This window comes from Balaenoptera musculus, chromosome 5 (genome assembly GCF_009873245.2).
Source record: "Balaenoptera musculus isolate JJ_BM4_2016_0621 chromosome 5, mBalMus1.pri.v3, whole genome shotgun sequence".
NCBI lineage: Eukaryota > Metazoa > Chordata > Mammalia > Artiodactyla > Balaenopteridae > Balaenoptera > Balaenoptera musculus.
The window spans coordinates 68586131-68613016 of record NC_045789.1 but is presented as its reverse complement, the minus strand read 5'-3'; the positions used below and the strand labels follow the sequence as shown (position 1 = coordinate 68613016).

The 26886-nt window shown below is 38.0% G+C and overlaps 1 protein-coding gene across 5 annotated transcripts in view; it reads right to left on the bottom strand.

Moving 5' to 3' along the window:
* FRYL (FRY like transcription coactivator) overlaps positions 1-26886 on the bottom strand; it is a 242319-nt gene that overhangs the window by 15185 nt on the left and 200248 nt on the right. For all 5 annotated transcript variants that reach the window (XM_036852364.1, XM_036852360.1, XM_036852361.1 and 2 more), the window contains 9 exons: positions 23416-23586; positions 21012-21152; positions 17906-18103; positions 14964-15125; positions 14708-14782; positions 14190-14366; positions 10185-10388; positions 7571-7738; positions 1841-2091 (listed from right to left, as the gene is read on the bottom strand). In XM_036852364.1, coding sequence (XP_036708259.1) covers positions 1841-2091; positions 7571-7738; positions 10185-10388; positions 14190-14366; positions 14708-14782; positions 14964-15125; positions 17906-18103; positions 21012-21152; positions 23416-23586 — 1547 coding nt within the window. The remainder of the gene's footprint in view (positions 1-1840; positions 2092-7570; positions 7739-10184; positions 10389-14189; positions 14367-14707; positions 14783-14963; positions 15126-17905; positions 18104-21011; positions 21153-23415; positions 23587-26886) is intronic.

Sequence of the window (26886 nt, the reverse complement as noted above, 5' to 3'; positions counted from 1 at the left end):
CTTTTATGTCAAGGGCTATATATTAGGTGCTTTATACAGATTGTTTTCATTCAATCTTCACTGCAACTTTAGGACAGTTAAGTACTATTATTATCTTGATTTTTTACCAGTGAGGAAACAAAAAGTTCAGTGAAGTTAAATGATGTGCCTAGGCTACTGGGTAGGAAATGACAGAGCCAGAATTTGAAGCCAGGACTTCAAATGGGACCAAACCCAATGTTAAAGCCATGACATATACTATAATGCCTAGCAGTATAGCAGTAACAGATCTGACTCAAAGAAACATAAGGCCTGGCCATTTTCTTTGAGAAATTTACAATCCCCACAGTCAGATAATACATACAAAAATGAGACAATGGGAAAAGATGGAGATGTATTTGGGTTGGGCATCCTATAAAGATATGTATGACTCTGGGTCTTAATATTGCATATTTCACATTACAGGGTAGCTCCACAAGGCTTTATGAAATTACGGAGCAATTCATATGGAAGAGAGGGATCTGAGAAGACTGGGGGGTAAAAGATCAAAATGAAGCAGACATTTGAAGTGAAAAATTATATCTCAAAAAGTTTAAAATGTCACTGTGGTGAATGATTTGAACAGAATGTATCCTCTAAGCTTGAGTAGATATACTGCTATATTTAGTAAGGATGTTTAATTCTATTTCAACTTCAGTGCTTGGCCAAAGTCAGCTCTTTGGCTGCAGCCTTTTAGAAAGCCAGACAGCTGAGTATCTACCCCTGCATCATTTCTGGTGTCCCTTAACTTGTGTATGATCAATGAGTGAGTGATTGCATAGGCTACTGTCACATCCAAGTCAGTAATATGAACAAGGTGTGTCACCAAGATTTGTTGTTAACATCTGAATGTGCACTTTCAAGTGTAGATAGGCATTCCAGATACGCTGAGAGTGAAAAATCTCCTCATGTGCTATATATGTTAAAACTCAATTATCACTTGAAGTATTGATATAAATGAAAAGCTTTTATTGTAGGAGTAAAGCTCTGATATACTTGATTACTAACTATTAATTTTTTTATAAAATAATTATCAAGGAGCTTCAAACTGTTGAATAGAAATACACTGCTAGAGAGTGCATTAAATTAGATGTGCTTATAAAGAACATTATTTTGAGTCACAAATATAAAATTAATTTAAAAAGCAAAATAGTAGATGTAGATTGTATCATAAGTCTCATCATTATAGAATTGTTTGGTATTTAAGTTACATAACAGCCACCAAACTTTCTTTTAAGAACTTTATGTAATGATTGATTATTCAATTTTGTCAGCCCATGAGTGAAAAAAAGTCCTATTTGAGAATTCAACTATCACTTTGTGATAATTTTGAAGCTATGGTGCACAGACATTTAAAAAGGAGCACTGTAACATCTGACAGTAGTAAGAAATGGTCACTTTTGCCCATTATATAAGTGAAACTTTAAAAATATGACTGTTGATGATAAAACTATAAAATAATTTTTGGAACCTATTTGTTCTGGTATCACAGAGTTCATTCCATGATTTTGATACTTGGTTCTGGCCATGGCCCAATATTGATTGTGACACTCGGCCATTTGGCATTTTGCCAAAATAGGTATTTGGTGTACTTCTAAATGCAGAATTCTACTCACTATGTTCTGAGAATGGCCTACTTGTTTTTCTTTAAGTGAATGTCAATAATAGAAAATAAACCCATCGTAAAAATGAGGTAACTCATTTTACCTTGGAAACATACACAGGAATGAAAGTCCATTTACTAGAACAGAGGGTCATCTTTGGGAGGGGATAGGAGAGAAAATATCACCTCATTATCGTGTCTGTGATACTGTATTCTCACCTAGACAGCCCAGAGAAATCCGCTTCCTCTTCTTCACATCGTTCATCCAGTTCTTTCAGAGCTAAGGTGACATCTTCTTCACAGACTGACCCGGGGTAGCTCTCGGGAGCCGAAGGCTCTGGCATGTCAGTTTCCTCTAAATCAAGAATCCCTTGACACACGAGAGAATCCTGCTGTTCTTGAATAATATACGACCCTTCATCTTCAAAGGCTGTAAGAACTTGTTCCTCCTTTAATACTGAGCTTGTATCCTGTAAAACAATTATGTTTTTTACGGACTTGAAAAACATTAAAGAGAATTTTACCAACACAGAATAAATGACTATTGCCACCGACCTACATCTATTTTACTAGGCAGTCTTCATTTACACAGTTTAAGTGTTGGAATTTTTGGACTCTGATCATATAAAACTGATTTTTAAAAATATTTCCAGCGTTAAAATATTTTGAAATTAAAATGTATCACCTATTGCCACTTAGAAACATCATGGAGATCTTTTTTCTCCTACTAGGATTTAGGTGTTTACTTAGAAATATATCCTTATATAATACCTTCTCTCATACATATTCTAATTCTACGTAAGTATAACTTTGTGTTATTACCATAAATTCTCTCTTATTTGAAATGTCATTTCTTTCATTATGCTTGAACCTTATATCCAGTGAATCGTGGGTATAAGAAGGGGAGGTAGTTCAAAATGGTTAACCCACTGGTCCTGTGGGGCTACCGTGAATCAAGAACAGGTCCTGACCCATCAGGAGGCTGCTGAACGAAAACAGTGAGGGCCACCTGACTGGTTTAAGTGAGCCGAACACCAGAGATGTTTTAATCTGCATGGACATTAGTTCAATCAGTTTGAAAGTAAGCACTAATAGTCTCACAGCTTTAGGAATAAAGATGAACTTCTTTCAGTACTTAGACCTAAGGTTACTACTTAGTTCTACAGTAGTTCCTTATCTCTTTTCCATGGATAAAAATAGAATTTTCCTTCCAAATTATGAAAAGTAAGTGAAATCCAGAGCCCCTGACCTCAGACCTCATCCGTAAAATTCATGTATAAAATGAAGGATTTTGACCAGCCTCTGGGCTGGGTGCTCTGGGATAAATTAATAACTACAATTAGTGTGCAAACTAATAATGAGGTTAGGCTAATGTACAAATGATGGTAATATACAGTAGAGTATGGTACATGTAAGGTAAATATAAGTGATCTACAGAGGACTACTGGTACTCAAAGAAGGGAGAGATCACATCTGGTTGAGGCAATGAAGACTAGTCTCTTTGGAGGAAACAACATACGGTGGGCTTTGACAAAGGTGGGGTAGCAATAGTGCTATGGACCAAAAGTTTCTGTCCCCTCAAAATTCATATGTTGCAACCCTAACTCCCAATGGGATGGTATTAGAGGTAGGGGCCTTTGGGAGGTGATTAGGTCATGAGGGTAGAACCCTCATGAATGGGGTTAGGACCCTTATAAGAAGAGGACGGAGAGCTGGCTTGTTCTTCTTCCACCACATGAGAACACAGCAAGAAGAGCTCCCAGGAAGAGAGCTCTCACCGGACAACGAATGGCTGGCACCTTGATCTTGGACTTCCTGGCCTCCAGAACTGTGAGAAATACATTTCATTGTTGATAAGCACCCCTGGTGACAGTATTTTGTTATAGCAGCCCAAGCTAAGATAGATGGTGTCTCAGGGAAAAGGACTTAGAAGATATCGAAGGCACAGAAACATGGCAGGAAAACACAAAGTGTACTAAGGGAACACTGGTCTGGAGATAGTTATGCAGGGAAAGCACAAACTCTTTGAGTCTTCACAGGATAGTACTTTATAAATAATATAGTATAATCATTCCTTAATTGCTCCAATAGCTTATATTCAATACACTCTATTTAAGGTTTCCATATGAATTTTTTTCTTAAAGATCTGGCCATTAAAGGGGTAAGCATTAGTTACTTGGAAAGATATTTTTCCTTCTACGTATCATGTTGAAATAACCCACCAAACTTCTTAGTTTAATGCCGTCACTTTTCATTAGTGTACACCGGTATTTTGTTGTTATTTGTTCTTGAATAATAATTTGAAAATAGATGTTTTACCTAAAATTATTATTATATAGTATATGCTGAAATTTTCTAATAACACCTAGAATTCATGAAGAGAGTGCTTTTTGGTTACTGGAATGAATTCCACTATTATACACAGATGGTGAGAATCAAATTTTCTTGAACTTTACCTTATTACACAATGTCTGTCTCTCTCTCTCTCTCTCTCACACACACACGCACATTTCCATTCCAAGTTTCATATCCTATAAGGAATAATTTGTCACACATGAATCGGTGTCTAAACTATTATAGATACTAGAAGAAATCCCTCTGTGGAGGTTTCTCTGATAAACACAAGGACATAATCCCTTCTAGAGTAATTTGTATATATTATAGAGAAGGGAAGGACACACTGGGCTCTAAATTTTCTGTCTTGAGGTGGAATGCTTTAGCCTATTACGTTTTTTCTTCCCGATATTAACATAATTTAAAGGGAAAAATTCAAATAAACATTTCTAGGATTTTTTCTTTAGTTCATAAAATGTTTCATTTACTACAATTAATTGTATTCCTCCTCTTAAGAAACTGCTTTATAGCAATATGCATAGCATATGTAACTCATATATAACTCTATATAATAGAGTTATGGTTTTATTTCAATATATTAGTGCTTTCATACTTTTTTTAAAGGCACAATTTTGGGTCATTTAACACTGTTTGGCACACTAGGGAAAAACAAATTAGGCCATCATATCCAGCAGATACAAACTTGAATCATTCTCTTGTGGACAGCCATTCTTTTGGTGATAATTTTAATGTCAATAGAATTATTTCTAAAAGAAATGGTATGATTCAAAAATATCTCCTTCATTCTCATCTGCCAGTGTCACAAAGTTTACAGTGATACTGAAATGCACTACTGTAAAAGGGAAAAAAACTAGTAAATTAAAGTGTTTTTCCTTCATTTAAAAACAAGTATCCTCAGGAACTTTATAGTACCTCGGAAGTAGGCCCATTAGATATTGTCGGATGAATGATCTCATCTGAAATAACACAATTTCCAATATGTGTAGAAATATATATGAATTTCCGATTCATTTCCAATAAATATGAATGATTTACAGGAGGTAGTTTACTCACCAACTATGATTACAGCTATTTTAATTACCAAAAATAAAAGATTTCCCTGTTTGTTAACTACACAAAATTAAAGCACATGACCATTAACCATACTGCTTTTGTTAAAAAGGTATTTCTAGTATCAGCCTGCTGTTTTCCATTGTTTCTAACGAGAATGTCTGTTGACCAGTAACATGCTATGAGGCACACCAGACACAGTAGTTTAGATTAACTAGTAGCTAATGCTCGGGTAACAAGCCTTCCAACACTGAAAGTAATATAGTCTACTTAAAGCGCAGCTTGGAACCCTGCCAGCTCCCCCCGTAAACGTTTTCCTGTCCACGCACTCTGTCGGTTCAGGACCCCTTATCTCCTGCTGATATTCTTCTCGTTTGTCTCCTCATCTCAGCCTCCTCCAATCCTTCCTCCACAGCTCAGTCAGAGACTTTACTAAAACACTGATCGGACTTTAACCTTCCTTGATGACAGACTGCAAGCTCCACGTGGCAGGTATAGGTACTAGAACCGACTTTCCCTTTTCCAGAGAAAAAGCCAAGATTGAAAAAAACACAATCAGATCATGTCCTCCTTCTGCTGAAAACCCTCCAATGGTTACCTGCTGTGTGGCCTCTAAGATTGCCCTTGAGGGCACCTGGCCCCCTCCAGCTCCTTCTCCCCGACTCCACTCTCAGGTTCACCATGCTCCAGCCCCAAGAGCCGGCTTGTGAGGTCATCAGACACACCAGGGCCTTTTCCACTCCTGTTTCCTGGGCCCTGAACATTCTTTCTCCACACCTTCGAGGGTTGGCTCCTTCTCGTCACTTGTTTCACCTCAAACGCCACCCTAGCTAACTTTCTCCCTTACCAAGTCCACATTACGGTCAGATTTTCTTAGTATGAACAGTAAGATGATCACTTTCAGATATATCATTTCTATTTTATCTGTTTTACCTGTTTATTATGTCTCTCCTACTAGAATTAAGCTCCATAAACCAGGAGCCTTTGCCTGTTTCACACGGTGCTATGTGCCCATATGCCCAGGGCCTAGGACAGCGCCCAGCACACGGTAGGGGCTCTATAAATAAATATTGCTTAAATGTCTGACTGCCTGTGTGCCCCGTCTTCCCACGTCGGTATCTGGTACAGGGCTTGTCACATAACAGGCATCTCTGGAAAGAATGAAAATTCATGACTTCCTATCATCTCAAGATAAAGCGTGTCTTTAGCACGGCCTGCGGGACCCAGCATGTCTTAGACTCACCCGTCTCTCCTATTGCTACTCCTCCTCCTGCCATTTTATTCTCTAGAAGGACTGAATTTCCTGCTGCTGCCTGCACATTCCATGTTACTTCACATGGCCATGTCTTTCTGCATGATGTCCCTCTGCCTGCAATGTCTCCATTGCCACGAAGCCCATCCTTTGCCACCATCACCCCTAATGCACAGCTGATCGGTTGTCCTTTGAGTTTTCCCAAAGCTTTGAGCATGTCTATTACTGAGTTTCTCTTATTGGCATGTACTGCCCTTTTTTTTTTTTTTTAAACCATCTCTGCCTCCCTTAATAGACAGTGGACACTCTGAGGACAGGGTAATGTCTTATTCATCTTTCTAGCACCTAATGGAATGTCCAGCATCTAGTAAATCTCAATAAATATTTGTTGAATTGAATTACCTAAACTTCAGCCGTACTAATATGAGCATTTAAAAAACTCCCCAAATGCCTTCATTTCAAAATATATCTGCTTACTGTAAAGATCTACAATACATTGTCAGTGTAATAAGAACATGAGATTTCAACTTACTCAGATAATAAGATCTAACAACTAGATTGGTCTAGATCTAATAACTACATTAATTTGGTTAACACTGAACAAAATATAGTATTTTCCTAATACCAAGGCATAATAGCATATATGAGAGAGCTATAGCAATTACAGTTTAAAAAATATCTGTAATAATCTTAAAAAAAAAAAAAAAACTAAGAAAACTAATACTTACTTATTTTTGGTCAGTCATTAGCTTGGAATCTGGCTTACTTCTCACACGCCTTTCCAAAAAACATAATACTAGTAGTTCCAAAATCTTTCTAAAAGGTTTCATTTTAACCAACTGCTAACACAGCTGGCCTGAGGTTTTCATCCCAATTATAGCACCAATCACAAAAACCCAAATACAAAGCAAAAAGAGAAGAAAAAACAAAAGCGGTCCTTCAAAGAAGGTACAGCGCCACAGAAGATGCTCCCCATCCCCAGAGAAGCGCCTGCACATTAACCTAATCACATTCTGCAGCACAAAATGCTCATTAAAAACACTCAGGGTTATTTTTAACCTGTAGGTCATTTCCTTAATCTATCAAAGTTTTTGTTTTGTTTTTTTTTTTCAATCATCAGATCTGACTATTTCACTTAGACTATATCACTTAACCAACAGGTTAGAAATACTGGTAACAAATCAAATAATTAGCGTATCAGATGAAAACTCTTTCAAAAGAAAAGCAAGGGGTATAACGGATTGCTAAAAAGAGCCCAGATTGGCCATGCACCAGCCCCCATGTCTCCCCACCTCAGGCAGCTGGCTGTTAGCATTATCTAGAGAAGCTTCCAAACTTGGGGTCTCATCTCTGATTTGCAGCACTTCTTCTGCTGAGATGCTGCCCGTGGAATCTTGAGACTGAAGAAGTAAATCAGGCTGGTCTGGCATGGTTTCATCTGCAGCAGAATCATTGTTTAACTAAAAAGAGAGACAGTAAAATAAGGAATTCATTTATGAGTCAGTGGCGGTCACAAAGGCCACAAGAAACATTCTATGTTGTAAGACATTCTGGGGCCATAGTTATAAAGAGCTCCTTTGACTTCCTAAAATTACTTTTTCCCCTCATTTCAGTCTATGCCAGAATTGGTGCTGTGAACCAAGCAGCTAACCCATCAGCAGAAATGAAGTATCCGTTAACAAGGGTTAAATTTTGCTAAATAAAGACTACCAAAGTGAAAGAGCTCCTTGTGACTGTGTTAATCTTGACCTAAAATTCTTATTTTTACAGCGACGTCTCGTGCTTGCAGTTGGTCTAAGGACTCGTGAAGGGGACGCTTTCACCTCCCCCGTGGCTTTGGCGCCAAACACTCAGTGGATTCTCAAGAAGCAGCGTTAACTGGGAAGCAGGCACATAAGTCTGAACTGGCCATTCACTTATTTAAGCAAAAATCAATACCACAAAACTTCAGTAAGACGTAAAGAATTAGGACAATAAATTTGTAATGGCAGACCAGCCTCAGTGGGTTTATGTTCTAAGAAAATATTACAATTTTTCCTCTTTTAAACAGGGCTATACATTTTTTTTTTAGGAATTATTTTTTAGGTGTGAAATGGTACTGTGATTATGATTTTATTTTATTTTTTTGAATTTTTTAAAAGTAGACATTTTATTTAATATTTAGATACACTTTTTTCTTTTTAAAAAATTTAATTTAATTTTTTTTTATTAAAAAAGAAATTAGCAGGTTCTTATTGGTTATCCATTTTATACATATTAGTGTATACATGTCAATCCCAATCTCCCAATTCATCACACCACCACCCCCCTCCCGCCACTTTCCCCTGCTTGGTGTCCATACGTTTGTTCTCTACATCTGTGTCTCAATTTCTGCCCATGCAGGGTTATACATTTTTAACGGTCAATATTTAACATGAGAAAAATCAAGTTCATGATTCAGAACAGATAAAGGCAAAAACTGATTTTTTTTTTTTTTCCCTGTGAGGAGGAATCAGCTTCAAATTCTTTTTTAATTTCACTACCACTATGACTAGGGTCGGCCTTCTAAGGAGACAGTCAGCTCTGCCCTGAGGCTCTCATGGGAGCGAACCTTTGTTAAGCACTTACTCTACTGTCCTCCCCATGAAATTCCCACGAGGCAGGTACTGCAGGTACTACTGGGAGAGGGCAGGTAACGACCGCAATTACACAGCAGGTTGGTGGCACGATGCCAGCCTCTGAGCCTCTAGTCTGGCTCCGGGGAGAGCCTGGGCCTTCTTCAGTGAGTCGCTGCTACCAGCAACTCACTGTTCCTTTAAATGCACACAGTCCCTGGAGAAGACTGTCCCTTAGGTAGCATGCAGACCGCCTGGCTCAAATGCACTTACTAGCTGTGTGTCCTGGGACAAGTCACTTAATCTACAGAACTGCTGTAACTGCTTGTGTGGTTGGGGGGACACTTACAGTGACTAATCCACGTAAAACACCTTGCCCAGGGCCTGATGAATCTCAAACACTCAGCGAGTGGTAACTACCGCTGGGAGTTAGTGGAAAGACATATTGGGGTAACGGTGAGATGCCAAAACAGGAGAGGCGACAGGAAGCCAACCACAAGCTGACAAGTGTACATGCTCGCTATCTAAAGCCAACTCAGCCCGGCCATTCAACAGCACTGCCAGGGCTCTACCAGCAGACCGAGTGTGACGCGAATGGGCCCAATTAAAGAGAGGCACGTAAAGGGCCCTCATGTAAGAGCGCTGTAACTGTAGCTGCTGCCTGGTCTTCACTAGCTGACTCCTCGTCACGTGGGCCCCGGTGGCTCATCCACACCCCTTCTCTCTCCTCGTTCCGCCACCTTCAAGCTCCAAACCAGGTACCACTTCGTGTTCGGTGCTCCCCTCAATCCACAGTTCTGCACGGACAGACTACTCCTGCAGCCTTCATTTTCTCATCTCTCTCTGTCTCTCTCTCTCTGAATATCTGCCATCTGGCCCTTGGAATACAAGTCAGAACCTCCATATAACTGACTTGATCTTGCAAAGAGAGCGAAGCTGCGCTCCATCTTTCCACGCTGACGAGGAAAGAAAAGCAGGTGGAGAATTAAGCAGTGCTGGTGCTCACACCGATACCAAAACATGTATCATTCAAGGCGAGGGCCTCTAAGAGTGCCCAGCACAGCTCACTGTTACCAGGAGAGAAGCAATAGAACATACGTTTCAGCGGCTAAGCGGCGCACAGTATCGAATGTTTAGTTCTGTCATGAATAATGGAACACGGCATTGCGGCTACAATTTTGTATTTTCATTTCAGTGTGTGCATTTCACCCGCACTGAAATGAAAATCACAATATAGAGAAACAGTAATTACTAAGTTGGAAGGTAGGAGAAAGAGGAGGCCAGCTGTCACTGTACGAAAAGGTCACTGTACCATCTGTGTGCGTGAGAGTATCTGGCTTGCTGTGAGTGCTGCTTCTTCTTCCGAGGACTCGTCCGTATCCTCCTGGTTTGTCAGGTTCAGGCTGGGGGTGCTGCTGGAACACTGGTACTCCTGGAGGGATGGTGTGTCCCCTTTGTCAATACTGTCCAGTGAGCGCCTGCGGACTCCCCAGTTGAAATTGTCCATGCTTTCGCCCTGGAAAAGCAAGACATCGTTTCTAAGACCTCAAATACGTGCTTATAAGTATAGGAAAGGCAATACAGCAGGAAAACATACACCAAGATGAGAAATACTTAATGCATCATCATAAGCAGAGTTTCAATCAGCCCTTCAATTTCTTGAAACTTTTAAAACATCATTCAATATTTATAATATTTAAAGGGATCAAAATATTTGGTCAATGACCTGTTTTAACTAAAGAATTCTCTTGACTTTCTATCTTATATTACTGGGGACCAACTAAATCTACTACCTAGGCCATTTCTATTCTAATACACAAACACAGATGAGACCACAAGGAAGACAAATACATCACAGATGACAACAAATAAACAATCCACAACACCAGGCTGCAACTTACCTGCAGCTCCTGGTTAGCAAAAAGGAAAACACACAGAATTAGAAAGAACGAAGACAAACATGTAAATATACACTACACTTTTGGGGAAAACTCTTTGTGATTTCTCAAACCCAAAGACTGATTCAAGCTCTGGATTAAGCTTTGTGCAGGAAGCCAACATGTGATTTAAACTACTTTTTTATGCAAAATATATTGTGAAAAAGTCAGAGACAGACACTTAAAACAACATTTCCATGATACACTTTGGCAACACAAACTTTAGGAAAATCTTCAAAATTTACATAGATTTAATGCTGGATACAATGTAAAACTGACTTAAAATACCCACATTCAGTTGACAACATACAGGTTCACAATTATTTTAGACTGTAGCATGGTTCTGGCTAAACCCAATGGTCATTTTTTGCTACAAAGTAGTTTAAAATCAAGATCATAGTTATCAAAACATAACCTTTGCCAATCTCAAAAGGTCAACAGGAAATAAGACAAATTTCAATTTTGCCCCACTTACGGATTTATATAAGCTAACGTTTCTGTTATTCCAAGCTGATCCTCCTTTTGTAAGGATATAACTCTTAGGCTCCTCTTTCTTAAGCCCTGATGACAAATTACAGTGTGTTGGCTAGCAAAATATGACTTATGTGTATTCCTTTACTCAAGAGGGATTGTCCAGAATAGAGGTTTTCAGATTTTTTTTTTTTTTTTTTTAAATAAAGCAGAGGAATACTCATGTCAAATGAAATTTACGACGGAAGTCAACTGTGCAAAACTGATGAACAAAACCAGGGCTGCTCCGGTTGAAAAAGGTGGCCAGGAGTCCTCGGATCTTTCCCTATTTCTCAGGTATCCTAGAAGCCCTAAGGCTCTGCAGGTCAGAGTTTGAAAGCCACCTTCCTAGAATATATCATTTCAAATATTACGATGTAGCATAACACATAATAATGGCAACAGCCCTTGATATATATCTGGTGAATGAATGAATACACACTGTGGGCTTTCAAGGTTGGGGGATATTTTAGAAGTTTCATTAGCAGTTAAGTTTGTTTTGTAGCAAAGTACTTCCTGTTACCATGTTCGAAGCAAGACTATCTTTAGGTTTTAGAAAAATCTCTATCATTTGATTTGGCCTAATTATGAGGCATAAATTAGCACCACCCTCCCCAAATTACTGTGACTTGAATGAAAGATAGAACTACAATAAGCATCTTTCATTTCTTCTAAGGTTCTATTCAAAAGTCATATTCTTTACTATGGACATTTCAGAGTACTGGATGAACCTGAAAGCATTTACAGTGTTCTTTAAAAAAAAAAAAAAAAAGGCAAACAAAAAGAAAGAACCTGACCATTACAAAAATGTCAAGAGTCAGCCTTTAGAGATTCTAAATTCTGCGCTGAAAAAAGCAAGTAACTACAGAAGAATTTAAAGTGGCTCATGCCCGTGAGGTAGGGCAGCAGGTCTCTTGAACCCACCACAATTCCTTGCCTGATTGTGCAAGTTTGTCCAATTTCCTACAACATGTTTTTCAAACTGTGGGAGCGACATCAATTTTAGAGGCTGGTGACGTGCTCTTTTTTTAAAAAAAAAACTGAAATGAAAGGAATAGAAAATATCACTGTGCATAGCATAGAGTAAGGATGCATATTCTTGAAACTTTTATTTTAAAGGTGCGTCCATATATATACACTTGGATGTGATATAAAATGTACTAGCAATGGCCACAGTTAAAAAAAAAAGTTTAAAAGCCACTGCCCTATAAGATGCTGAATAATACTTGTTCTTGGGCTCCTGTGAACCTGCCCAGTGGTGTCTTTGGGAATATGGCAAACAATGACATAGGAGCCTGTGCCGCCCCTCAGCCAGTGTAAGGGCGTCTGCTGATCTCTGAGGCACCATGGTCGTACCCTCATATCTGCAGGGGTGGGGGGCCTGGGGGGCCGAAGCACACAGGAGGACCTCCCTAAACTGGCTTCCTATCCACAGCTAACGGTGTGACGTGGCAGAAGCCATTACATTTTATTCCTCCACCTCACCTATATGAGCTAAAGGAAACATCCCTTCAAGAGGGTTGATGAATGCATGCAAGTTATATGAGTGATTTTAATGTCTTTGGACAGAGATATATCAGTGACACGGTATGGATACTTGACAGTAAGGCATTTGGGGCTCTTGAAGACAGACATTTATAACAATTTTAGAATGAACATTTTTGTGATCTGTTTGATGTAAACTTTTCAGATTTAGGAGACTGTTGTTTAGGGGACTGACATGAGCTACAGGAATAGGTCCTGAACAGCCTAACACAGCCAGGGCAATGGGCAATCCTATTCTCTTTGCCACAATGATTGGTTTAGAAATTGGCAAATGTCCCAACTTGGGCCAATGAGATGTGACAAGAAGTGTGCTAAAAGCATTCGGAGAGTAACTTCTTTACTTTCATGAGAGCATTTCTGGAAGTGACCCCTGCTTCCTCTTAACACTGCTGTGTGTGGACATAACCAAGGTCGTCTGAGGTGAAGCTGACTTGCAGAGAAGGGCAGAGCCTACAGAATTGCAGAGAAACAGCCGGAAACCTCACTGAGCCTTATCTAAAATAAGCTCTAACTCTGGACTAGCTCAGTTCTGGGAGCGTAAATCTACTTTCTGAGTTGGATTTTCCATTTAGGAAGCATCTAAACTGACACAACTATCAACTTTCTCTAAACGGAGTCAATATCAAGGACAAAGTCCTTGGTATTGAATGAAATGAGGCATTTGAGAGAGCTGGCTCCAACCTAAAGGAGAAAGTGATGATCAATGTCATAGGCAGAATCTCAGCCATAGGAAAGTGTTCTAGAAGAGAGCCAAAGGCGCCTTAATCGTCAATTTAGTTTCAGGGCCACCCTCTTTAAAGTTGTCTGATAATTTTTTAAAAAATAACTAATTTTATTTTATTTTTTAAATTAAATTTAATTTTTTTGGTCACGCTGCTCGGCATTCAGGATCTTGGTTCCCCGACCAGGGATCGAACCCGTGCCCCCTGCAGTGGAAGCGTGGAATCCTAACCACTGGACTGCCAGGGAATTCCCCATGTCTGACATATTTAAATGTAATTTTTACTATTCTGCTGCACATTAATTTGTATAATTCATGCAAACATTTAAGTCTAAGCGCACCCTCAGTTAAAAAAATACTTTCGAAGAAATCCATTTTTACTCTATATTTTTAAATATAAAGATGAAAAATTAGATGTTCCTTTTATTTCAGACTTATTCTGCTATACCTAACTGTACTAATCATGTTTAGTTCCCAGTTTAGATTTTTACCTTTTGACCTTACACTGCCCTTAATCAGGAAAGATCCTGTGGTTAAATCCTTCAGTTTCATGCAGTTGTTAACTATTCTATAAATATTATAAAATGAAAGCCCATATCCTTACCTCTGCATCTTCCAACTCAACATCTAAAAAGTCAAAATCCTTAAAAACGCCAAACTGTTGTTCACTGCTGTTATCTTCCACAGCTACTTCTTCCTCTTGAATTATGTCCTCTGTTGCAGAAATGAGGCTAGTCTGTTGGTCCCCGACTTCCAAATCCTCATTAGAAGAAAATACCACCTGACCCCCAGCCAAAAACAAAGCAAAACAAAACAAAACAGAAAAAGGCCATCCATCAGCTTTGTCACTCTGAATATGGGACATCAGTGCCCTAAGAGCCATTGCAGGCCTCATCTGTCAATGAGCTCAGAGCTTCAATTTGGTCTAATGTCTACCTGGGTGTATGCTTAATTAGCATAGCGGCCAAGTGTCAGAGAGGCAAGTAATAGTTTTTTCATTCTCAGTCAACACCGTAAGTAAGGTAAGTTAGAAAAGGCAAGCAAGGAGACACAATAATTTCCGTTTCTTCATGGACTAACATGATTTTTAAAACCTTTACACAGCTTTTCATGATTACTCACTGATGGATTCTTCGGAAGACCAGACTCTGGACCACAGAGAGAAAGCACATTCATTAGCTTTTCTCTTGTTCTTCGCTAAGAAGAAGGAAAATGCAAATGTTACGATTCTCGATAAAATAAGACAAATTCTTAAGTTCTCATACATAGAATAAAATGGATTCTTCTATTCTATGAACCTTTTTTTTAATCTTTTCTAAAAATTTTATTTTATTTATTTTTTATACAGCAGGTTCTTATTCTATGAACTTTTATGTACCTGTGATAACTGTGGCCTCTTCCAACTAACAGGCACCAAGGCATTAGAATTAGAACCAGAAGAAGTTGAGGAAGTGCTTCTCGTCACAGCGATCACTTTCGGCTTCCCGTTTCTTCCAGCTGCGCTATGCTGATCACCATATTTATTTCCAATAATTGGTGTCTACACAGAAATAAAACACCAGTGTTTGACTCAAATAATTCAACATAAATGGGTTAATAGTGTATCTATAATGACATTTTTTATAAACAGCCAAAAAAAACAGCATAAGGAGAAAGATTACTTAGCGTAAGGCAGATACTACAAAAATCAAAGGTAATGATATCTTTTTTTTTTTTTTAAATCATAAGATTTCACTTTATTGGGAACAAGTCTCTGAGGAGATTATTGGAGAACTTATTCCTACTTTAAATACAGATCTGCTTTCTTTAAAAACTACCATCTTCACCTTTCCCCCTGTGATTATAAAATAGGTCCTCTTTGAAAGCTCAGAAAATATGAAAATGATTTTAAAAAATCACCTGTCATCTCACCACTCAGACTTAATGTCTATTAATATTTTGGTGTTTTTCTGATGCAGGTTGTTAAGTGTGCTTCAATAAGGTGCTTTTGCAAATATTCCAGATAAGTAACAACTTCAAAGAGAAAGCTATCTACATGTCTTACTGCAAATCGGATATATAACATTTCCAAAATTTATTTCCGTAAAATTCCATGATGAGCCCAAACTTTGGATGATCCAAAACATGTGTATTTACTTGGCTTTGTGAAGTGTCTCAAATTCACATTTGAATATAATTTTAAGCTCACTTGCATGTCACACAAGTCCCCTTATGATCTGGTTCCTGCTTATCTCCCCAACTTCAGCCTCCACCACTCCCTCCTGAACTTCACACTCCAGCAGAGCTGAACTTGCTCCCCAAGCACGTGGTGCCTTTGTGGACCTATGTGTTGGCACACGTCACCTCCTTTGCATGGAACACGCACCAAGCAAACCCCTAATCACTTTGAACGTTGCCTCCAGACTTCCAAGGAGGCCTGTGCTGATACCACCACCACCTCTGGGTAATTATACGTGGACATTTACCAGGTGATGGTGACTGTTTCTGTGCCTCTCTCCCCCTGCTATACGGGAGGCCCTGGACTGAGTGTGACTCACCACTGCTCCTCTAGTATATCTCCAGTGCCTACACAGAGCAGGTACTTGGGAATTTTTTGATGAAACAAATTGAAATTAACTATGTGATATAGATCAAATGTTCTGAGGATTTGTATCACTGTTTTAAACAAAATAATTGTGACACCATCATTTTCTGACTCAGAAGAACAGCAAAGCCCAGTTTCTCTATCATATTCCCATTCTATGTATTCCATGTTACAAATTCTCAGGTGATCGTAACCAAAACATTGGCAGTAAACATACTTTCTATCTTAAAAAAATAACCAATAAACTCTGGATAAATTCTAAGACTAAACTGCAAAATTTTTTTTTAATCTGTATAATCCTAATCAATTAAAACACGAGTAGATCTTCAGCTGTTATTTTTCTCAACTCCTCCCCCCCCCCCAATACTTGATCAATAACTCCTCTCTTGAAAAATTCCTGCCTTGGCTTGTGAAAGACCACTTCAATGGCACCAAAGCCAACAAAAATGGGCTGAGTTTCTGGAGGAAAAAAACCCAAAACTGACGTTCTCCGCTAGGGTCAAATCTTTGCATGAGATTTGTATCGATATTAATATGTAACATAGTCAGGGCTCAGGTTCCCTCTGGACTGGGGGACCCTGCCTCAGTCTAGCCCTAAAATGTAGGGCTTCTCAAATCTCAGCTTATTTTAGCCTCATTTTTCCTTCCATGATTTCAACCATCCACCTATATGACACTGAAAACACTTAAACTTTTTCCTTCCGCCCAAGTTTTCCTCTAAAACTTCAGATCTCTTTAGGTAATCAGCACCTCCGTCAGTATGTTTTTTAGTCTCTTCAGAGCCAGTATACCCAAGACTGAGCTCATCACGCCCTCCTTCCCTGCTAAGACCTGCCCCACCTGCATTTCCATTCCCTTTGAAAGGTACCAACACTCACCAAGTTGTCACGGCAACTGTCCTTGTCTCTTCCTTACTTAGCACCTCCTCTCCTTCCCATCAAACCCCATCAATTACTTCCTCAGACTTTTGAAAACCATCCCTTCCCTCTTTGTTTCCTTTGCAGTTGCCTAGGGACACAGTCCAACATTATCTTTTACCCAAATTACTCTAACAGATTCCTTAAAAATTTCCACCCCGCTCCTCCCTGGTCTGTTTTCTATCCTGTTGCCAGAGTGATCTTCCTAAAATGCAAATCCTAGTATTTCCTATTCCAGCTAAAAATCCTTTAAGAGCGCCTATTGCTTCAAGAGAAAACCACCTCGTCAGACAAGATGCCGGTGACCTCGCGGCTCCCTATGTCTTCAGTTTCCTCTCTCATCCCACTCTATACCTCCATCCTCTGTACTCCGTGCTCAGGGTAGGCCACACTAATTGGATGGAAGTTTCCAGAGCGCTGCGCTTTCTCACACTTACAAGCCTTCATTCACACATGCTGCTTTTTCTTGGACTACTCCCCCCTCCCCAGACTTCCATATATACCTGTCTAGGGTTACTTATCTCTCAACATTCGGCTCAGATCAGGTTAGATGTACATGCTATATATTCCTATAGAACTTCAAACCTACTTCCAGCCAAAGTACTTATCACAATGTTTATTTGCCTATCTCCCCAAGAGGCTATAGGCCTTCTCCCCTGAGAGTAACCTTCTCCCCACTCCCACCCCATTTTCATGACACCTGTCACAGCACCTACTGCTGAGTATGAGCTCAATCAATGCTTGTTGAATGACAGAATGAATAAATGAACAAATGAAAATTTCTAATAGAGCACCTTTATCAATCTCTGAGCATCTTACCTCAGATATATCAAAATGAAAATCTAAGGTCTTCCCAGGCAACTCCTTAGAGACATTATTAAAAATTTTAGTGAAGGATATTTCAGGAGAACCTGTATCTCCTCCGTAGGTCCTGGGGATATCGTTGGGCACGACAAGGCTTGCCGACCGAGACACCACCAGTTTTAAGATGTTAAGGGCTTCCTTCCAATAAGGACTCTGGTTTCAGAAAATAATAGACAAATACATATTTAACTAAGAACAAAAACTTAAGTGTACACTGTAGACAACGAAAATATTATTTCTACAAAAACTCCTTGTAAATTATTCATTTTTACTTTGAGGTCCCTAACAGAGGGTCTGAATTACAAAAGGAAAGAAAATAAGTTATTATTTGTACTGTTAAATTTATGAGATATTGTACATATAATAATGCTACCAACTCAGAATATTTTGCATTTTTCCCAATAAGTGCTTTATAAATATTATTGGTTGAGAAAGTCTAATACAGTAATCTGGCAGTCGGGGTAAACAAAGGGGTTGTATACATATGTGAACTTTCTAGATGAATGAAGTATATGGCTTTAAGACTCTAAATGTTTTAAGTCTTGGAGATAAACAACTTTTGATGCATACTTTTTAGACATAAAAATATTAAAATACTAAAAAAATTTTAGATTTTTCTTAATGACCCAAGCCCCAAATAATAAGCCTAAGTGCTGTGCTAAAACGATGCTCTCAGTGATTCCTGAGCTGTATAGGGTGAACTTTTCTCCCTATATATGGTGGCTATGTTTGCGAGTTATTCTTCTGCTTTTAGTTTTGTATATTTCTACCAATATAATTTAGGAATGATTTACATGACAGATGTATATGTGGAGAGGAATCAATGTCTAATTAAAAATTTAGAACTTTTTTTTTTACTGTCTACTGAAAATCATATAAAAATGACATTTTTTCTTACTTGTGGTACCAAAATCAAACTTCAACCTTGTATTATACATATTGTTTCACAGTTGGCAGTTCTGAGCGAGGGGAACTACTACTTAAAAAAGGAAGTGAAAAATCTTTGGCAGAACTGAGTTATCCAATTTAGCTAATAACATCTTGATATGAAGACATCTAAAGCATAAAATATTACTAGTAATTAAAAATGTCCACATGATACTGTGACATTTTAAGCACATCATCGTAGAAAACAGTTTATCTTTAACAAAGTTAGACTATGTAAAAATCATCATCATTTTTTCCTTATGGAAATAATTAGGAGCTCTGGGCATTGCAAAATGCTAAAATCTCTTCAGAGATGTTTCCATAAATTATACTGGAACCTGTGTTCTAAATGTAAAAGATTATCAAGAGTTCAAGTATGTAAAATGTTTAATATTTGAATAAAGCAGAAGTCACTAACTGGGATGATCTGTCAGCTAAATATAACCTTGGTTTACCCAACATTTAAAAATAAATTTGAGGACTTCCCTGGTGGCGCAGTGGTTAAGAATCCGCCTGCCAATGCAGGGGACATGGGTTCGAGCCCCGGTCCAGGAAGATTCCACATGCCGTGGAGCAACTAAGCCTGTGCGCCACAACTACTGAGCCTATGCTCTAGAGCCCGCGAGCCACAGCTACCGAGCCCACGTGCCACAACTACCAAAGTCCATGCGCCTAGAGCCTGTGCTCCGCAACAGAAGAAGCCACTGCAATGAGAAGCCCGTGCACTGCAACGAAGAGTAGCCCCCGCTCGCTGCAACTAGAGAAAGCCCACGCGCAGCAAAGAAGACCCAATGCAACCAAAACATAAATAAATTAAAAATAAAATAAAATTAATTAATTAAAAAATTTAAAAAAATTTGAGACATTTTAAAATTAGGCGATTTTAAAGAAAAACCCAGATTTTGAGCTTCTCTTTATAAATTAGAAAAGAAAAATTAGAAGTTCTGGCCACAGTGGACCTGTACTCCAACATGGCAACCATTCTTGGTCGTGCTGTTCCTTTTAGATGAGGAATGTGCAGTTCACTTAGTCATAAATCTATGCCCTCTTATGGTTACTTGCTTGCCCAGTGGGCATATAAGCTTGTGGTTCTGAACAAAAGAAATGTTATCTATGTTTCATAAATTAGTAATTCAATGTGCTATGTATTTCTGCGGGTGATCCAGCAAATATCTGATGAGTTAACTTCTTTAAGCCTTAAGGAAAAAAAAAGAGAAAAGCGCTTTAGGAAAAAAAATATAATTGTTGAGTGGTGAAGCCTTGCTCCTTAAGAGATAAAAATAGAGAAGATACACAGAGTTACCAAAGAAACCTATGTTTTTTTTAATATTTGCAATCACTGATTTTCAAGGGAATCTAAAAATTAACCCAGATTACCCAATAAAAATACCAAAAAACATTTTAATACAGTTTTATTACTTTCAGATATGGACTAGAACACAAACTCATTGCAGCTTAGTATTTCCATTTGTAAATTTTGCTTTAGTGAATGCAAATATCACTGCAGTAGAAACACAAAGTATTAATCTGTTAAGGCTCTCAAAGAGTTTGCTCTGTTTGGTCAGTTGTATCCACAATACTGCTCTGCTTATCAAGGCCTTTCTTACAGATAGTTCGAAAGTGAAATTCAGTACAGACCAAGTTGACTTGTCGCCATTTACAGTTAAACCAAGTCTGATTTTCTACTTTCTAAATATCTGGCACTTTTTACCAGACCCAGAAAGCAACTCTAAAATACAGACTCTTCAAAGAGTTCTTCTGTTTCTAAAAGTAATATCTGTTCATTATGTAGGATTTGGTTAAAAACAGAAAGGTACAAAGAGTCACAATCATACTGTCCAGAGACGGTGACTGCTGCCATTTGTGTACATTCCTTCCAGTGATTCCTGAAATGTACATTCGTAGATGTAATCATTAAAAATAAAAATCAGGAATCATGCCAATCCTACCGTTCAGATTCTGCTTTACGTCACTCACATTGAGAACATTTTCTCATGTTGTAACTATTCCTGAAAACATGATTTATGAACTAACCACTTCCCCTATCTTAGACATTTAAGGCGTTTCCAACTTTTTATGATTATAAATTGTTTCGAGAGGAACACTTCTATACATGAGATTTGGGGTCACTCACCTGTACATATTTGCCAATAATCTTTATGATCTCCAGATTAAACTGCTTGACTGGGGCAGCGGAGAGGTCAATATGACTCAAAAGACTGTAGATGATCTGTAGTAATGATTGCTGCATACTGGACAGTCCTTTTTCTAACAACTGAAAGTAATATTAAAAAGTATACTTTAATCAGGTTAAAGAAAATTCCACAGGATTTACATTAGTGATGTTGAAAACCATAATAGATTTAACCTAAGAGTTTATGGTTAGAGTTATCAGAAATCCAGAGAATGATGAAGGTAAAAGGTAACGTCTATTACTGTTACTTGTCCTTGCTGCAGAAAGGAGAATTAGACTTGTCATCTTAATCTTAGTGCTTTCTTTTATATCCTTAACTAATTTAGTTAAACACCATTTATTTTAGGTTAAGAGAAAAACTGCTACACCACCGTCACCAAAGAATAACTACCCGCAAGCCATTCACACCAGCCGCTTACTACCTATGTGATCTTAGATAAGTTTCTTATTTCTCTGAACCTTGATTTTTAAAAATAAAACTGATAGGGCTTCCCTGGTGGCGCAGTGGTTGAGAATCTGCCTGCCAATGCAGGGGACACGGGTTCGAGCCCTGGTCTGGGAAGATCCCACATGCCGCGGAGCGGCTGGGCCCTTGAGCCACAATTACTGAGCTTGCGCGTCTGGAGCCTGTGCCCCGCAACAAGAGAGGCCGCGATAGTGAGAGGCCCGCGCACCGCGATGAGGAGTGGCCCCCGTTTGCCACAACTAGAGAAAGCCCTCGCACAGAAACGAAGACCCAACACAGCCATAAATAAATAAATAAATAAATAAAAATTAAAAAAAAATAGAAATGACAAAATTTAATTATTAAAAAAAAAATAAAATAAAACTGATAACACTTGCCTCATAGGGTTTGTAGGACAATTAAATTATATATGTGTAGTTTTAAATACATGTAACTAATTTTAGTACTGTTGTAATAATTTGAGAATTATTAATAATAATAAAATAAGGATAACTTACACTAATAAGAGTAACATTGGGGACAAAGCATTCTCTCTGTAGACTGGAACTATATGGCCCATATGTGGTACCCAATAGGCTGTATTGTGCCAGTGCCAGACCTTAGAACGCCATGGGTGGGTCTTCAGGGAGCGCTAGTGTTACTTTAGTGTTGAACTTTACGGTGGCGCAAAAGTGAAAGCTAGACTAAGGCACTTAAATTCAAAGCCAGTTAAGGAGGTCTGGCTTTATGTTGGCTCTTGTCCTAAAGGTGTAGGTATAAGATAACCTAGCGACGCGCATTCATTCAGGTTAGGAAGCTCTCAGGCAGAGGGCTCACGCTGTTGGCTCACCTAAATATAAAGTCGATGGGGGTAAACCCGTCCAAACCAACACCTTAAAAATCCACACCAGTCCCGAGCACTTTATGATGCTCACCATCAGTGACTTAGCTAAGTTAAACAGTGCTACGAGCAATACTTAAAATGTTTACTGAGTTACAAATAATTTAAGTTTGTACAGTGTGTTAGGTTTAATTGCCAGAGGTCAACTTTCTGGAAAGGAAGGTATCACTGACAAACATTTTTAGCGACTAGGAATTTCTTCCTTTTGAGGGTCTCCTTGTGGCTCTCTACTCAATAATTGACTTTTCTAGGCACGAAGTTAGTTCTTCAACAAATAAATACAGTCGACCCTTGAATAACAGGTTTGAACTGCATGGGTCCACTTATATGTAGATTTTTTTCAATAGTAAATACTACAGCACTACCGGACTCACAGTTGGTTGAATCACGGATGCGGAGGGCTGACTGTAAGTTACACGTGGATTTGACTGTGTGGAGGCTTGGCACCCTTAACTCCTGCGTTGTTCAAGGTCAACTGTATTAACTTTTCATGCTGTTCTATCACCAGATTTTAAAATTCTATTTACTCCCCCCCAAATCATATTTTACATTAGGAAGGAAATATATCATCAAAATTAAAACTTGCCCAGCAGAAATGACTTTGCATGCTGTATTACTATTCTAGAAAGGATCTCAAAGCCAAGAGCTGGTTTTGCAGAAACAAAAAGATAACCGTTCCCTCGGATCAAGACCAGGAAAAACCCATTTGCCTTTTGAAATAAAGGTGAGGTTTATATTATTATGAGTTTTATGTCACTTAAGGACAGTGAATGAGGAAATAAACACTGAAAATGAAAAAAAAAAAAAACCTTTATAAAAACTTCCTCCTTACTTGAAAGATATTACCTATATTTTTCTTCAAAAAAAGATGTTACCTATATTCACTCTCAAAGAAAATTTGAAGATTAATTAGCATCAGTGCTGCTTCTAGAAATAAATCTACTTGAAAATTTTGCCACAGAGCAGTTGAAAACTCCTTTTTTGGGGGTTGAATTTACCTCTGCAAGATAAGTCACAAGACTAAATGTAGTATCTGAGAAGGAGTCGTGCAGGTATCTACACACTACGTTGATCCAGTTAGAACAGTCTCTGGAATACGTGTGCGTACTGTATAGACTCATCATGTGAGCCAGATTGACAAGCGTTGGGCATTTTTCTTCTGCACAAACCTAAAAAAGCAAACAAAAATTTCATTCACTTAAAGACAGTTAAGTTTAAACTTGATTTCATAGTAAATGTATTTATTTAATGAATCAATTTAGATATACATGTTGAAGAGTTAATGCATTTTATTTCAATACGGTAGAGAAGTTAAACAGAAGAGGAAAAAGCACAAGGCATTCTTAAGTGAATGCCTTAGATCATACGGAGAGGATTAATATGTCAAGCACTTCCGTGGGTGTTAAAAAGTATGGCTTTTTTTCAGTCTGATGTAAAATGTCTTTGGTAAAAACCCACATGTTTTTGTAAACCCTGTGTGTCATTTCGTAAAAAGTGTTTTGTTTTGTAAAATCTATATATGGTTCAGTGCACAAATAACTAAACAGCCAGGCTCAACGTGGGAATCCTCAGCGGGGTTCGGAGCTGCTATGCCAAAGAAGAAATGCTTTAGTCTCAAGCTGTCCAGGGTATCTCACTAGAGCAGTCAACTGCAGAAGCCTCAACCTGTGTGATATAGTCAAAGGACTTCACTGGAGAACTGATAAGACATTTGAGTCCTGCATCTCCAGTGAATGGCAATCTCCAGTGTGGACGTCAAGCTACTCTTAAGGAAATCACCTAAAGCTCTTAAGGTCCTTGGCCAATCATTTACAGGCTACTACAAAGTGTACTGACTTCCTAGACTTTGCACGATACGATACTACAGAATCCGAATCAACAAATGTTTGGGAGGATCTTACTGACTAAATGCACCTTCACAGTCCGTCTGTCTCCGGAGTTAACTGGTGAGGATGTTCCTTAACCTCCTCCGAGGACACCTGAACAATGAAGAACTGGAAAAAGGCCACCCTCGTCTTATAGCCTGATCTACCATGAAAGGCCACCCTCGCCTTATAGCCTGATCTATCATGAAAGGCCAGCCTCGTTGAAATTTCCTTTAGTTTTCCTTTTTTCATTTTCCTCACTTATTCTTCCATCTTATTGATGTTCGGTATGTATTTTCACAAATTGCCTAGAGCATTTAATAAAGAAAGTAGAGTATTACCTACTAAAATATATTTATTTTCAACTTTCAGATGACTATAACTGACTTTTACTTTGATTCGTCATGCAGACGGCACCACTGGACAGGCCCAAGATATGGAGGCATGCAAGACTATGCAGAGACTACTACAGTACCTTGGAAGTTATTTTATAAAATCATTAAAAGCAGTTGTTTTCATGCCATTAGCCTTTTACTCATAAAACAGACACCAGGAAGAAAAAAGAAAAGTTGTTTGATATTTCTGATTCATATTTCAAAATATAATAATTTATCACACTATTTTAAAAAAAAACCACATAACTTTATAATTTCAAAATCTGTTATCCTTCAGCAAAAATTTTTACAGTTTAAATTCTTTAATCTTATCCTGAAGAATAAGGCATTCCTATAGAATTCTTATATTCTTAAAGAATATTTTTTGAAAGAATGATTTTTTAAAAACCTATTTTTTTGAAACAGAGGAAAGTTCTTTGGAATAATAGGCTGTGTAATTTTATAGTAAAGCAAATGGCTTAGATTTAATTTTGGAACTTTGGAATTACCAGGTTAAAATACGAGCCAGAAAAGAGTATGTTTTCAACAAACTTTTTTAGCATCCTATTTTTGCCATAATGAATAGCTAAAAAGGACAATATTTGTCCTAAGTGTTGCCTCATTTTGAAATTCTGCGCTCTCCAAGGGCACAAACAGTAGAAAGAGTGATATTTGCATAATGAGGAAGCACATAATGGCAGAAAATTATTCTCAACAGTTTGAGAGAACAATTAAGGAATCAATTTAGTTCACATCCTGCAGGTTGCTGAAAGGCCACAGAGGGAACCTTTGCGTGCTGCTCAACAGGAAGAAAACAGACTTAATAGCAGTTTATGACTAACAGAAAGCCACATATTTGATTTCTTAAAAACATAAAAGATATTTGGGACTTTCCTGTGCTTTGCCTCGGTCATGACAGCAGAGGCTTGGAGCTCAAGGGGCTTCTATGGCCTTCCGGCCACGCTGCGCTTCTCACCTGACCCAACACTTAGCAAATTACTCAGCACTTCAGCTGCCAATCTCAAATGCTTCTACTTCCCCTATCAAGGGATTTATGCTTTTTACTTTCTTAAAATCCCCAAATAAGCCAATATACCTTTTTTCCTTATATTTTCTTTCTTACCCCTCATGTAGAAAAAAATAAAATCTTTGTTTACATTTTCCTAATGGTGTGTTATTAGAATATTCAAATGAAAGTCATTTTAATAAATTATTTTAAAAATCACTTTTAGACCTCATTAATGCAAATACATGTTGTTGAGTTTTTTAGTGCAAACCATCATTTTCAAAACTAAGATATGTCTCCATTAACTACAATAATGGCTCTTCTTTTTAAATGCATGCTTTTAAAATGGTTAAGAATTTCTCCATATCTGTTTAGAAATTTAAATAAGGATGGATTCAACAGCAAATTTTATTAAATATTTTCTTGTCACTTATTAAATATTTTCTATCCAGATAATGAAAATGTTTTTACTCTTGTTACTGTGTATGTGATTAATTGGGTTGGTAGTTATTTTTTCACTCCATTGGCACCCAGAGATAAATTTGCACTTAACAGTATTGAAATGTGGGCCATAGAGAGATGGATGTTTTATTTGGTTTTCTAGAAGCTTGCTCTTTCCATTTACTGCTGTGCTACTTGCTAACTGAATCTCAGGTTTGAAAAAAATTGCTTATATAAAAAGCTCTTCCAGAGAAATTTACTTGCTTGTTCCCTTCTGTTGCAGACTTCTCTGATTTCTCTCCCAGTGCTTTAGCCAGGTTATCTTACTTATATTACTATTGAGTCACCCCCTCCAGTTCACCTGATTTCCTGTTGTATGTATATTACTTGTAAATTCCTATAACTTCTTCTTGTAACTGTTTGTATTTTCAAATACAAACTTTTCAGCCTGAAAAGTCTTTTTTCCAAGACTCAATGTGACAAAAGAAATAAATATATAAAATAAAAATAGTTAAGAATTAAGTTTAAGCCGAAGGTAAGGTATTTGTGATCTCTTTACTGTTCTTAAGAGGAAGTTACTAAATAGATAAAATGTCAAAATCATATTCTTTTACAATTAAGACTAAGAGCTATAAAACTTTTAAACAAATGTTCACAAACGATTTAAAAATAGTCACATACGTGTTTAAGAAATATATGATGGGAGGGAAAGAGTCAAATAAGGAAGAAAAAAGAATGAAGGGAGCAGAGAGAGAAGATAAAGAGAATGTTAGAAGGAAAAAG